General features: G+C 38.6%; 2 protein-coding genes across 5 annotated transcripts; both read right to left on the reverse strand.

Moving 5' to 3' along the window:
• Nucleotides 1-406: 406 nt before the first annotated feature.
• il12rb2l (interleukin 12 receptor, beta 2a, like) lies at nt 407-8,230 on the reverse strand. 4 transcript variants are annotated; one of them, XM_046414786.1, is made up of 15 exons: nt 8,075-8,230; nt 7,653-7,754; nt 6,061-6,217; nt 5,811-5,962; nt 5,472-5,623; nt 5,129-5,270; nt 4,511-4,587; nt 4,144-4,381; nt 3,746-3,940; nt 3,402-3,506; nt 3,123-3,257; nt 2,478-2,639; nt 2,256-2,316; nt 1,809-1,914; nt 407-1,575 (listed from the first exon to the last, which is right to left on the reverse strand). In XM_046414786.1, exons 2-15 carry the CDS (start codon nt 7,723-7,725, stop codon nt 1,189-1,191), a joined length of 2,142 nt encoding a protein of 713 aa, XP_046270742.1. In that variant the 5' UTR covers nt 7,726-7,754; nt 8,075-8,230; the 3' UTR covers nt 407-1,188. The 4 variants fall into 4 exon arrangements, with proteins under 4 accessions (XP_046270742.1, XP_046270741.1, XP_046270740.1 ...); XM_046414785.1 differs by having other exon boundaries at nt 1,809-1,863; nt 7,998-8,119; XM_046414784.1 differs by having other exon boundaries at nt 7,998-8,117.
• A 941-nt stretch (nt 8,231-9,171) lies between these two features.
• Nucleotides 9,172-11,227, reverse strand: rln3a (relaxin 3a). Its single transcript, XM_046415441.1, has 2 exons — nt 10,750-11,227; nt 9,172-10,010 (listed from the first exon to the last, which is right to left on the reverse strand). Exons 1-2 carry the CDS (start codon nt 10,907-10,909, stop codon nt 9,727-9,729), a joined length of 444 nt encoding a protein of 147 aa, XP_046271397.1. The 5' UTR covers nt 10,910-11,227; the 3' UTR covers nt 9,172-9,726.
• Nucleotides 11,228-12,128: the final 901 nt, after the last annotated feature.

Raw genomic sequence — 12,128 nt, forward strand, 5'->3', positions numbered from 1 at the left:
TACACTAAATTTACATACATATACTGTACATATATTAATGATAGAAATAGCCACAGTTTATGGGTGGGGTTTTGATCATTATATTGTGTTCATTTGCAACTCATCACAAATTAGTTGATATGAATTTCTTCAACGTATGCTGTTTTTGTATTTTTCTTTTAATCAAAGATCAACCGAGACATGTATAAATGCGTGTATATATTACTGGCTAGAATATGCTACAGATCTTTTGTGAGAGTGTATCTTGTTAACATATTTCAACATTGTTTCTTGTAAAGAATTCAGTATGAACCTTCATTACCTCTTGCTGTGGTGTTGTTCTGTATAGATGAAAGGTTGTTGGAAATAAACTGGCTCTGATGTCATTTAAGTAAATCGAATCAAATAAGTTAGAAACTGTGCACCCTTTTAAGAGACCCTTATAAAAATGTTTATTTAATGATATATGACAGTTGCATTATATGTTGCCATATAAAAAACATTTAAGGGTTAAAATATATATACACACACATAGATGTGGACAATTTGCCCAAATGAGGGATATGGCAACAAAATAGAAATTCTCAGATTATTTCTGACTTACAGATGTACACATTCACAAGCTCATCTGAGTGTCGGCGTGTAAAATAACTAACATTCAGCATTTGGTATTTTGTTTCCCCTCATGCTTATACATGTGAGCAGGTGCTATTACCTTCAGGGACAAATAATTCCTGACTCTGTGTAGCTTATATTGGAGCTCTAGTTTGAGTCAATATGTAGATTAAAAAGACAATATACTCCACAACCAATAAATTGCCAATTTATTGGTGAGTTTAAGTTGCTTTTCTTCCTTAAAATACTACTCTTTGTTTATATTCTCACAACCAGGCTCAGTATAAGACAAAAGACAAGGCCTAAGACAAAAATGGGAGAGTGCACAAGTTGTAACCAAAAGAGGAAATGTGAACACCATACAGTCAAACAAATAATAATGAAATGTAGTAAAAGCAAAATAAACAAACAAAAGGGCGAAAGCCAAAGTAGAGAGTGGGACTAGCTGACATTAGTTTCAGTAGATAAATCTATCCCATGACGTGAGTCCACTCATCAGAGTCCTGCAGAGAGAAGCTAAAGAAGCCTGCCTGGATGGCCATCATCTGGAAATTTTCCACACATTTAAAAAAAACATTTCAGAATGTCCATGAGTCATGAAACTTCCAGTATTTCCGAAACTGTGGGCATGAAGTGCTTTTCATAACCTGATGTGCACTGTTCTTCTTCTGATGAGCTCAAATGATCCTCAGTGTCCCTCTCCTCATCTGAGTCAACTATTTTACTGTATGCTTCTGTTCCACATTTGTGGTTTGTCCTATGGCACACCTCTGTGCCAGCATCCTCACTCTGATCATCTTGGAAGTCCATCTGTGAGCTCCCATCTCCGAGCGCTGGCCAAGTTATTCCGTCGGCCTCTGAGATTTTTTCCAGGGAGGACTTGGAAGCCAAGGGCTGGATTTCAACAATCTCCAACAGAGACATCTTTGGATGTGGCTCATAGACATGGCCGCATATCCAAGTCATCGTTGAGTCACTGATCTGCAGGAGATCACAGACAAAAAGCTTTTTGTTTTGTTTTGTTTTGTTTTTGTTTCATCATACAAAGTATCAAATCAGGACTTGACTTCATTGGTAACCGTATAGTTGTAAACAAGAAAGCTTTTACAAGTACCAGTGGAACAACAAAATAATGGCATTAGTCAGGATCAATAGTCAGTGTAAGCCCTGTTCTTAGGTTAAACAGTGACGCACACAAGACAAATAAGTCTCACCTGGAGCTTCATCTCTCTGAAAATGTGGCTATTTCGGGGATCTGGCACTTTATCACTATAACATAGAGGCACCAGTGACCACAATTTGTTTCTTCCAAAGTAAACACTGGTAGAAACATAAGAGTAAAAACAAAACATAAATTTACTCTTAGCTTGAATGTCAACATAAAAAAGACAACAAAAATCATAACAATTTTACTGTCCTTTTTAGCTTTTAGCACACAGTTTTAGCACCTCAGTATTGAAAAATGTTATGTTTTTTGCTTGTAAAAGTATTACTGGTATCATTTAACATTAGCTATGATAATTGTGTGATTGTCAAAGTTTTTACCAACAACAACTACGAAAGTGAGTGCTGTAGATACGAAAACAAACATAAGAGAGTAAATCTTCTCAGTCAAAGACACACATCAGTCAAAGACAAATATTTTAAGATGATTATCTCACCAGAATAAACAAGGAACACATATTAAAAGCAGAAACATTATCCCAACCAATCGAAAATATGCTGAAAAAGAGAGATAGAGAAATGGGATGAGAAAGATTGACTAATGAAGCCAGTGACACAATCAATTCACCTATTATGTTACAAGATTTCTGAAATTCCATTACATTACATCCTAAGTTCATCATATTACACAAAATAAGAGTTAACATGTGGTTCAATACCAAAAGATTCATTGAGCGTCGTTTTGAACCTCGCTGTGGCAATTTCTCCAGGCCCGGCTTCCGTCACAGCTTTTATCCACACTTCATACTCCTGTCCTGGAGTGAGACTCTTCAGCTGAAAAGTCTTGTTTTCATGCTGTGGGAATGCACTCACGTTGTACACTAGGAGAGACAAATCGTATAGAGTGAGGTTAAGTATTCAGAGCTGACAAAGACACACCAAACTAACTGCAGTATTACTTTTGTTTGAATAAAAAAAAAGAAAGAAATATAATTTCTCCTTTGCTTTCTTTTTTCAATTTCCAAGTCTACTTCCAGGGATCAGCACCTCACCACAGTTCTTGGTGTGTGCTACTCCTTCATTACATTTAGTCATAAAGCAAAAACATGAACATGAAACAAGAATTTCCCTCCAGGGATTAATAAAGGAATTCTGATTCTGATTCTGATTCTGAACAATTAAAAAAATTGATCTAATGGCCAAGTTAGAAATATGTTTACTCCAAATTTCATGACAGTCCCTCAAATACATTTCATTCTAATGACAAATAAAGCTGATTCATTGTCATGGCACAATTTATCCAATAATAATTTGAGTTCCTTTTACTAATTACGACTGTTGTATTGTATTTTGTTGATATGTACCTTTATGTGTGTCTAGTCCTATTTGGTAGTAAAGGATTACTCCTCTCTGCTTGAAGAGGGGAATGGGGTCCCACAGCAGGGTCACATGAGTGTCAGCAATGGAAAACACCTGAAATGATGGCACTGAGGGAGGGGCTGAAAAGTGATTGAGAAAAGGACAAAATGATTAGAAGTCAATCTTCCATTTAATACAAAGAGAGATGAAAATTTAAAATTAACTAAAAGAAGTTTCCAAAAACATAAGAAAGGACGACCCAAGAACAATGCACAAATACTTACTTGTTTGAAGAGAATATCCAATAGCTGATAGAAGGTGACGGACTTCATTGTGGTACGATACTGCGAACAGTGACACTTGGTAGGTTGTGTAATTCTTAAATTGACCTGATGGTGGAGACACACATCAGAATAACAACAGTTTGGAAACAGCCAGCGCAAGTATAACCTAAAATCAAAACTTCCTTGGTTTTTAAAAAATCAGTTTTCAATTTCAAAATGTAATGAGTAATAATCTTTGAGTAATGATTTCTTTAAATGGGTGTTCCTAAAAAACTTTCTGAGCTACTCATCTAGATGTTTGAAATATTCAAAACTGCTATCTGAAGTATATGAATCACACAGACCTTTAAAAAATGCTGTGGTTTGGTTTTTGGTCACTTTGACCCAATCAAATGCTTGACCCGGGTCACATCCTGCTTGTTTGTATTGTACAACATATTCCTTCAGGGTGTCCGAGAGCTGAGACTGGAGATCCCAGGACACAGTGAGGTTCTCTTTATTCATCTCGAGGAACAAAGCTTGCTCATTTTTCTCTTCACCTTAGGAGGAGACAAATGTACTGTTAGCTGAGCAGGGCCAGAGAAAAAGGGTAAAGTACAGCAATTAAGGGAATCAGGGAATTATCATCCAAATATATAATTATTGCAGTGCCATTGTCCAGTGAGAACAGTCACCATAACTTTAACTATAACTTTTAACTTGCAGTTTTCTGTATTTATACTCCATACTGGGTAAATTATACCTGGTAGTGCCAGAGCAAGGTGAGAAGGCACTGTGGCACCGCGAGCATTGTAGGCTGAAACACTGACTGATGATGCATCCTTTAGAGAGGAATTGAAGTGGCATTGCATCTCTTTACATGCTAACTGGCCCCTTGGCTCAGCTGTGGACACATTCACTAACACCGTGGTGCTGTTATTGTAAGACAGTCTGACTTCATATCCCAGAATGTGACCACAAGCCTGAGACTTAGGAAGCCTCTGGGTGGGATGAAAAGAAAGAGAAGATGGCGATGTGTGAGTTTGCTTAAAGAGAGTCTGGTTCATTATTTCAACCAGAAAATAATGAAAATGATCAGAAAATGATCTGAGCAAATTTGTTTTAAGTACCTTCCAGATCAGATGACAGTCAGAGCTCGCAGGAAATGTCCCACAATCCCTCCATGCATCCAGCTCTCCAACAGGGGCTGAACCAGAGAGGCGAGAAAGAGACAGAAAAACAAAAAAGAGAGAAGATAAGAGATAATTGCAAAATCAGCGCTTAGTGCAGATTTGTGTAACTAAATCATAGTTTCTGCACAGAAATGGTGCCGTAACAATGCTGTTGAGAAGAATTAGATTAGACTGTGCTTTTGTTTGGTCTTTGCAGAGTTACTGTAAAAATACTGTACATTTTGAAACTAAGACTAAAGTGTGAAGAAAGTATGCATTCATGTGTCAACTTGAAGGAACTTGAAGAAATACACATTTTGGATGTTACAGGTTTTTGCTTTCTTGCTGAGATGTAGATGAGAAGATGAATACCACTGTCATGTCTGTATAGTAAACTAAGCCAGTTAACTTATCTTTATACTTTAAACTCCCAACAAAAAAGTACATAAGCATGTTTTCCAAAATGCTAAATTATCCCTTTAATGCAGCGTGAAACAAACTCTAAAACATTTTGCAACTTTTTCCAGTTTCTTTTTAACGCTTAACTTGGAGATCACATAACAAATGAGGACTCACTCCTCTCTGTGCCTTGTACTCTGTGGATTGCACTCCAGCTGCTCATCAAGCTTTCCATACAGGCACAGCAAACTTGAAATTCATAGTCTGTGCAGGGCAGTGGATCGTCGAGTGTATAGGTGCCATGGAAGCCATCCTCTGCCTGTGCAGAAAGTAAAACAACTAGCTTGAGCATGTTTTCAGTTGACAAAGCTATAGTCCATCTAGTCCAGTTTTTCTTGGAAGATTATTATCAAATTTTTTCAAGATATTAATTCATTCATTTATTCAATCACCAGCATTATCAACATAAGTTGAGAGGAAGGAAAGGAAAATGGCAGACGATAAAACCTAAATCAGATACCTCAGGCCAGGCTTGGTCTGCCTCAGTCCGATGTCGGACAGCACAGTGTTCCAAAGAGAGCTGCAGGTGTGGGTAATCACAGACGGAATTCCAGTTAATCTCTATACTCGACTCATGATGGTGCGATGTAACATTAGGAGGGGGTGGCTTGACTAGAAACAGAGACAGATATTCAAAAATCATTAAACATGAAATATTATTTAAGTCCAAACTGATCATTTGAAGATAGATTACACAGGTCAGTTATTTTAATTCTGAGAGTCAGAAAGGCAAGTATCACTATTGTTGTTATCATTATTATTGCCATTGTTGTTGGTGGTGATGGAGGTTTTGACTCACTGATCTCTGTTGTCTTGAATTCAGATTTATTAGATTTGGAAGAACCATACTGGTTTTTAGCCTCGACCCAAACACGAAGTTCACCATGGTTGAAAAAGTGTTCACGATGGATGAACCCACTTGAATTGGTCCCAGTGCTCACATTCGCTTCCCTGGAAGACGTAAGCAGGAAAAAAAAAATCCAGGAAGCTTACATCAGAACTTTAAAGTGGTCAGATGACTAAGACATGGAATTTTTGGTTGCGCTTACTGTCTATTTGCTTGTTCCCAGTGCAGACTGTAGTAAGTATGAATCTGTGGTTCCTGCCTTGTATCCCATGTACAGTAGATACGTGCTAAACACGTTTTGTCATCACATGGGATATAGCAGTCAGGAGGGGAGGGATGTGCAGGAGGACCTGGAAAGGCTAATAAGAGAGATTAAGAGAGAAGAAAAGACATTATCTCATTTCTCATCCGTTTCAATTCAAACTGAACACTGTAATGTACATGATGGCAGGATGTCAGTCTTCGGTAGGTATATCGAGTTAACAAGCAACATAGCATTCTGCCCGATAATCATGACATCCGAAGAAACTATGGTTCTGGATTTTTAAAAAGCATGTTGGATGAAGAACTCTCTTAACGTCTACTGTACTGTCTGAAGGAATACATGCAGCTCCATTGGATAATTTAGTGCGATGAAAAAAAGTGAAGTTAGCAGCAGCGGCACATGCTGTACTAAAGCATCTAATCCAAAATGCCACCACCATGTTTCACAACAGGGGCAGGGACTGACTCACTGCAGTAAATTTCTGGGATTTAATGAGTCACAAAATTAATTACAGAACAAATAAACAGGTAAAATAAAAACAGTTGTACACAGATGGCCAGAAAAGTTTTAAGCAGTTTTACACCTGCAAATAAATTAAAAGCATCTTATTACCATTTATTCATGTTTTAGTAAGGTAAATTTAACCACCGTAAGAGCAAAAGAGACAAAGAGAGAAGACTTCAAAGACTTAAGATAGAAGGCTGAGCTCATTACAAGAAAAAAATAAGTTCTCATTCTCTCAAACACGCACATGCCCACACACACGTTTTTTCTATTCATCACAAGACTGTCACCTTTACCCACTTCTCATAAGCCTGCACCCTTTTAGCGGTGATCAATTTGATGCCTGCACATGTTGCAAGGAAGTGTGCTGCGTGTAACGATGACAAGAAACAGACACTTTGATCAGCCTGCATCCGGGTGATTACACTATTCCCTTTCCCCCACTTCCTCATCAATAGAGACTGTACTGACAAATACTATGCAGTGACAGTAACAAATAAGAAAACATATGGCCTTGCACATATTAACACAAAGAGCCCTTTATCAAAGACTGTTGTAATGCCTTGTGCAAGTGTGTGAGCAGAACACATGCTGCACATAAAAAAAACCCCACTCAGCTCACTCTTTATTAGTTTGTTAGGTTTAAAAACAAAACCCTACTCAGTATCATCACAGAAACATATACTGTGTATATTGTTGGAGAGTGGATCCTTAGTGGTAGACAGTATTTAGATATTTTACTTAAAGATAAGACTTACCAAAGCTTAGACAAACTCTGTAATATTGTTTTAGACTGTGGGCACCATTTGAATGTTGTAGCTGGTTGAAACTGAGCTAATCTCACATGTGTCATCCATCGTTGGGTAATTTATGCCTTAATCATACACCCTTTCTTACAAGTTGACCATATGTAAATTTCCCCTCTGAATGCAGTGAAGTATGAAGTAACATATAAACAAACAAACAAAGTACAAACATGAAAAGAAAAGTGTTTGAGAAAGAGCTCAAGTCTTGAATAAACTTACCTAGTGGAGAAAAACAACTGAACAAGTCAATCAGAAAGATGGACAAAAGCCATCTCTTCTTAAGTGTGCCCATTACATTTGGACCCCGCTGGCCTCGTGTGCCTGTAGGAAACGCACAAACACACACTTAAGCTCAGAGAACATTTGTCCACCGCAGAAGCTATAACCTGTAGAAGTTATTTTCCTTCTGAACCAAGTGGTGGAGTTGTACACTTGCCCTAAAGAGACTACGTGCGGACGATCTGTCAACCAGCCACACATGCCAGTTTGATATGGGCTTCTTAGATGTAATTTGGCAGATAAAGACATGGAGTCCAAATACTCCGTAGACGGAGAAGTAAGTACCTGAACATTGTTCCATCTCATCACAGCAAGCTGTCATGTTGTTTAATATCAAAAACTATTAACGATGACACACTGACCTCATAATGAGACACGCCGACTTTCCCGATGAGTATTCTGAGCCGAAGTAAAACTCGGCTGACACACGAACTTTGTTGTGAAGTTGAAATTAACCGTCCGGTTGCCCTTTGCCCCGCCCAATTTCGGAACTGCCAATGACGTCACATACCGCTCTCTCTCTCTCTCTCTCTCTCACACACACACACACACACGGTAGTGTTCAAGTGTTTCAGTATTTTTAACACTTCAATTCTTCGAGCTCTCTGGCAGCTGCAGCTGCAGCTCCAGACAGTAGCTTATCCTGTCAAAGAAACAACACGGGCCTGGCGTCAGCACATGATCGAGCACGTCGATAAAGTGACGACAGAACAGCCACAAACCATTACCGCAATAAGACGAATCAGTGACTGTCATCTACTGCTGCGACCGCACGTTTCTCAAGTTTAAAAGGCGGCACTGCAGTTGAAAAACTCCGTGCAGGAGTGTGCCAGGTTTTTCACGCTACAAACACAACTTGGCTATTGCAGTTTCTGCTTTTCGGATTGAGATTTTTGCATTAAAACTATATATAATAAACGTCTTGCCATATTTCAGATATTTACACGTCGTTGGCAGTTAGAACATCAGCAGTGTTTTCCCAGCTCGATTTCCCGGATAGTTTTAGTTTTGGTGAGTTAACTATTCATTCCGAAAGAAAAGGCAAATATAACATTAGAGAAAAATAAATAACAAAACAAAATTATAATTTCTATAAAAGTGGCCCCCCTTCCTACCCCATTCATCATTTCACAACCCCTCAGATCTTGTGACTCTCTAGAGGTGTTAAGTAACCAGTGGACGTCACATTTTGCGTCACTTCTGTATTTTCATTCAGTTTTACTTGTACTTTCACATTAACGTACAAGTTATTTCTTCTTTCTTCCTCAGGATCAGAATACCACTTCTGTCATTTAAAATGTATGTATGCCTTGATTTAGCTGCATGGGGATGCCAAATGAAGTATGTGGAGAAGCATCAAATAAGCTGGGAGAGATATATTTTACATGACATCAGACTATTTTAAAGTCCTAGTAATTAGGGAAAGATAAGATTTCAACAAATGGCATGATTCTTTTAACACAAATTTTATTATTGATCTGCACCTTTAACCCAGCTAGCACTCTGCATGCTATGAAGCAAGTACAAAAGACCAACAGTGTACATTTTGCAAACAAGATTAGACATTGTGACTTTTTTTTTTCTTTCAGATTTTGTCAAATGATCTTAACAAAGCTTTCTATTCTTTGCATTCCCATGTACACAATTCAGCTTACGGGGGGAAAAATGTTTATTACAATGTGAATGATAGTAGTTCAGAAGGATAAAACTGCTTGGTTCAAGACCGAATAATTAAGGCTGTTCATTACAAGGCCTAAAATACATTTTTAACAGACATGTATGTATAAACATTTATATAAACATTATACACACTTCATAGATACTAAAAACTGAACAACAATTCAGACAGTTCATACAATGTGTACACTGAAGGATACAGGATATAAAAAAAAAGACTGTGAGAAGTGGGATGGGGGGATGGAGTGTGTGCATATGTGTATTTGTGTGTCTGTTTGTGTACTTATGTATACAGTATATGTCTGCCGGGATATTCATTCAGATGGGGAATGTCAACTCAGCAAAGGGAACTGATCTCGCTCTTGCTGCAACCCCACTTGCAGCAGGCGTTGGACAGGCCCACCACCACATCCCGGCCCTTGCGGTCAGCCTTGCGAAGGGCTTCCAGGATCTCCTCGGTAATGAAAGAACGGGCTGGTCTGCTGAACACTCCCTCCTGGTTGTCTTTAGTTGTAAAGCCCAGATCTCTGTTCCTTTGGAGAAGACCCTCCACCACGGAGCTGTGGCTCAAGCCCTCCGAGGACTCCTCCTGATGGGAACTGAATGGGTCTTCTGAAACATCTAATGTGGCAAAATGAGCAATAGAAGCATTATAGAACAAGCCATGCTTTTCTCTTACAAAACAGGCATGAAATAGTAGTTTGTCCCAGTCTGTGATCTGTAATGTCATTAAAACAATTGCAGGAAACTGCCTGACGGAGGAAGACAGTATCACAACATCCAGGTTATTTGTCCCACAAAGGGAAAACCGCAGCATTACAACAACAAGAACAAGAACAACACTGGAAATGTAAAAATACTAAACTACACACAAACATAAAATAACATCTACCTACCTAACTCAACTACAACTCTGCATAAATAATAAATTCTTAAGTACAGTGAATTCTAGGAAACTGATGAGTTACAAAGCTGTGCTTCCACAGGAGCCCAGAACCCAGGAGCAAGTTTGTAAAGTTCAACACAATACATCTAATGACACTGTAAATTAGAACTTTAGCTCTTATTCCAGCATGGACTGTCTAAACACTGACTACACCAACTATGCCAAAGAACATCAGCATTCAAGGAAAATGTAACTGAAGTATTCTCTGTAAATCTGCGCAAAGGTTCATATGATTTCCTTATCTCTCTGTTGAATTTGTCATTGACTTATCAGCACAACTGCATACAATCACAAACGAGCAGAAGGTGGTAAAGACAGAAACTTCATCATGGACATATAATAAATTCACAGGGAGCGATAGAAAATCACAGACTACCGTAACATCAGAAATTGGTAGCGCCATCAGCCTCTCACCTGCACCCCTGACTGACCGTCTCCATCGTGAGCCTCCACAAGTGAATATGACTGCCCGGATGAACTCACGGCCACAAAGCTTCACCCCATATGTTGGGTCATCCATGGGCTGAACCCCAGCCACCAGCAGACACACAGCCAGAACCACAGCTTTCCACATAGTACCCCCAGGAAAAAGAAGCAAAATAGAATTGGTTGAAATGACAGGCGATTCTTTGCTTCAGGCAGCACTTAGCTTTCCCTCTCTCTCTGTTTGCAAGAGCTTTGACTCTCTGTGACCCAGGCGTGGTTTATAAAGGGGTTTGATGACCTGCAAAGGGAGACATGCATACTGCGTGTGCAGGCTTTTTCCGAGAGAAGAACAGATTCCAAAGAGAGATACAGTCAGAGACCTTTATGAAGACAAAAAGCGGACCAAAGGTGGCATAATTAACCAATGTGCTGGAGGCCTCGATGATTGTGTTTCAGCATGAGAAGCATTTTTGTCACCTTTAATGTCCCTCAATAGTATGACATCATCAGCTCCCATTCACATTTAACATGTAAAATATTCATGGTTCATATGGTGATATGAATATAAGGAGCATATTGACATCAATAACGTTAACCAGATGCCTAAAGTATGAGACTATGTGACCAAATAAACATTTATACCACATTGGCCAATTTCTATTCTGTAAAATCTCCCACAAAACATGGAAATTTTCCTTTGGTATCAAATCATGATGTCTTGTTCCCTACTGATGCCAGTGACTATTGTCTACAATGCATGGATATTGTTCAAGCTAAATAAATTAGTCAAACAAAGCAAAGCAAAATTTAAACGACTGATGATTTCAAAATTAATCTTCAAGTTGGAAAATGACGTCAGTGAATAGCATAGGTATACTCGACAAAAAATTAACCTTTCATGCCTAATTATGCATGTTGCCATGATTTTCCCTGATAAGAATTAACACTTGCTGACACCACTAGAGGGATATATTTAGGCCTTTGTGACCAGTGTGATCATCACTTCCTGTTTTACTTCCATATGTATCATTTGTCCTTTCTCTTGAAAATCACTTATTCTGTGATCTCTTTGTCAAAAGGTGAACTGGGATAACAGACAGAACCAGTGACATTTTCAAAGTGAGATAACACAGAGGTTTTATTATGAGTCAGACAAAAATAAAACACGTTTTTATCTGTATCATAGTCAAAGGTCGCTCATTATTAAATTACAATGGGGATGATGAATTCGTAATTGCTGTGATGATAACAAGCAAACAAAATGGCATTTTATCATGGTGTGTCCACTCTGATATTCATTAACATGGTGTCACAGCAGTGACCTGGAGGTCACAGGACCAAAATGAGATGCAATGGCTGATACTTCT

The sequence above is a fragment of the Scatophagus argus genome, chromosome 16 (assembly GCF_020382885.2).
Source record: "Scatophagus argus isolate fScaArg1 chromosome 16, fScaArg1.pri, whole genome shotgun sequence".
In the NCBI taxonomy this organism is placed as follows: Eukaryota; Metazoa; Chordata; class Actinopteri; family Scatophagidae; genus Scatophagus; species Scatophagus argus.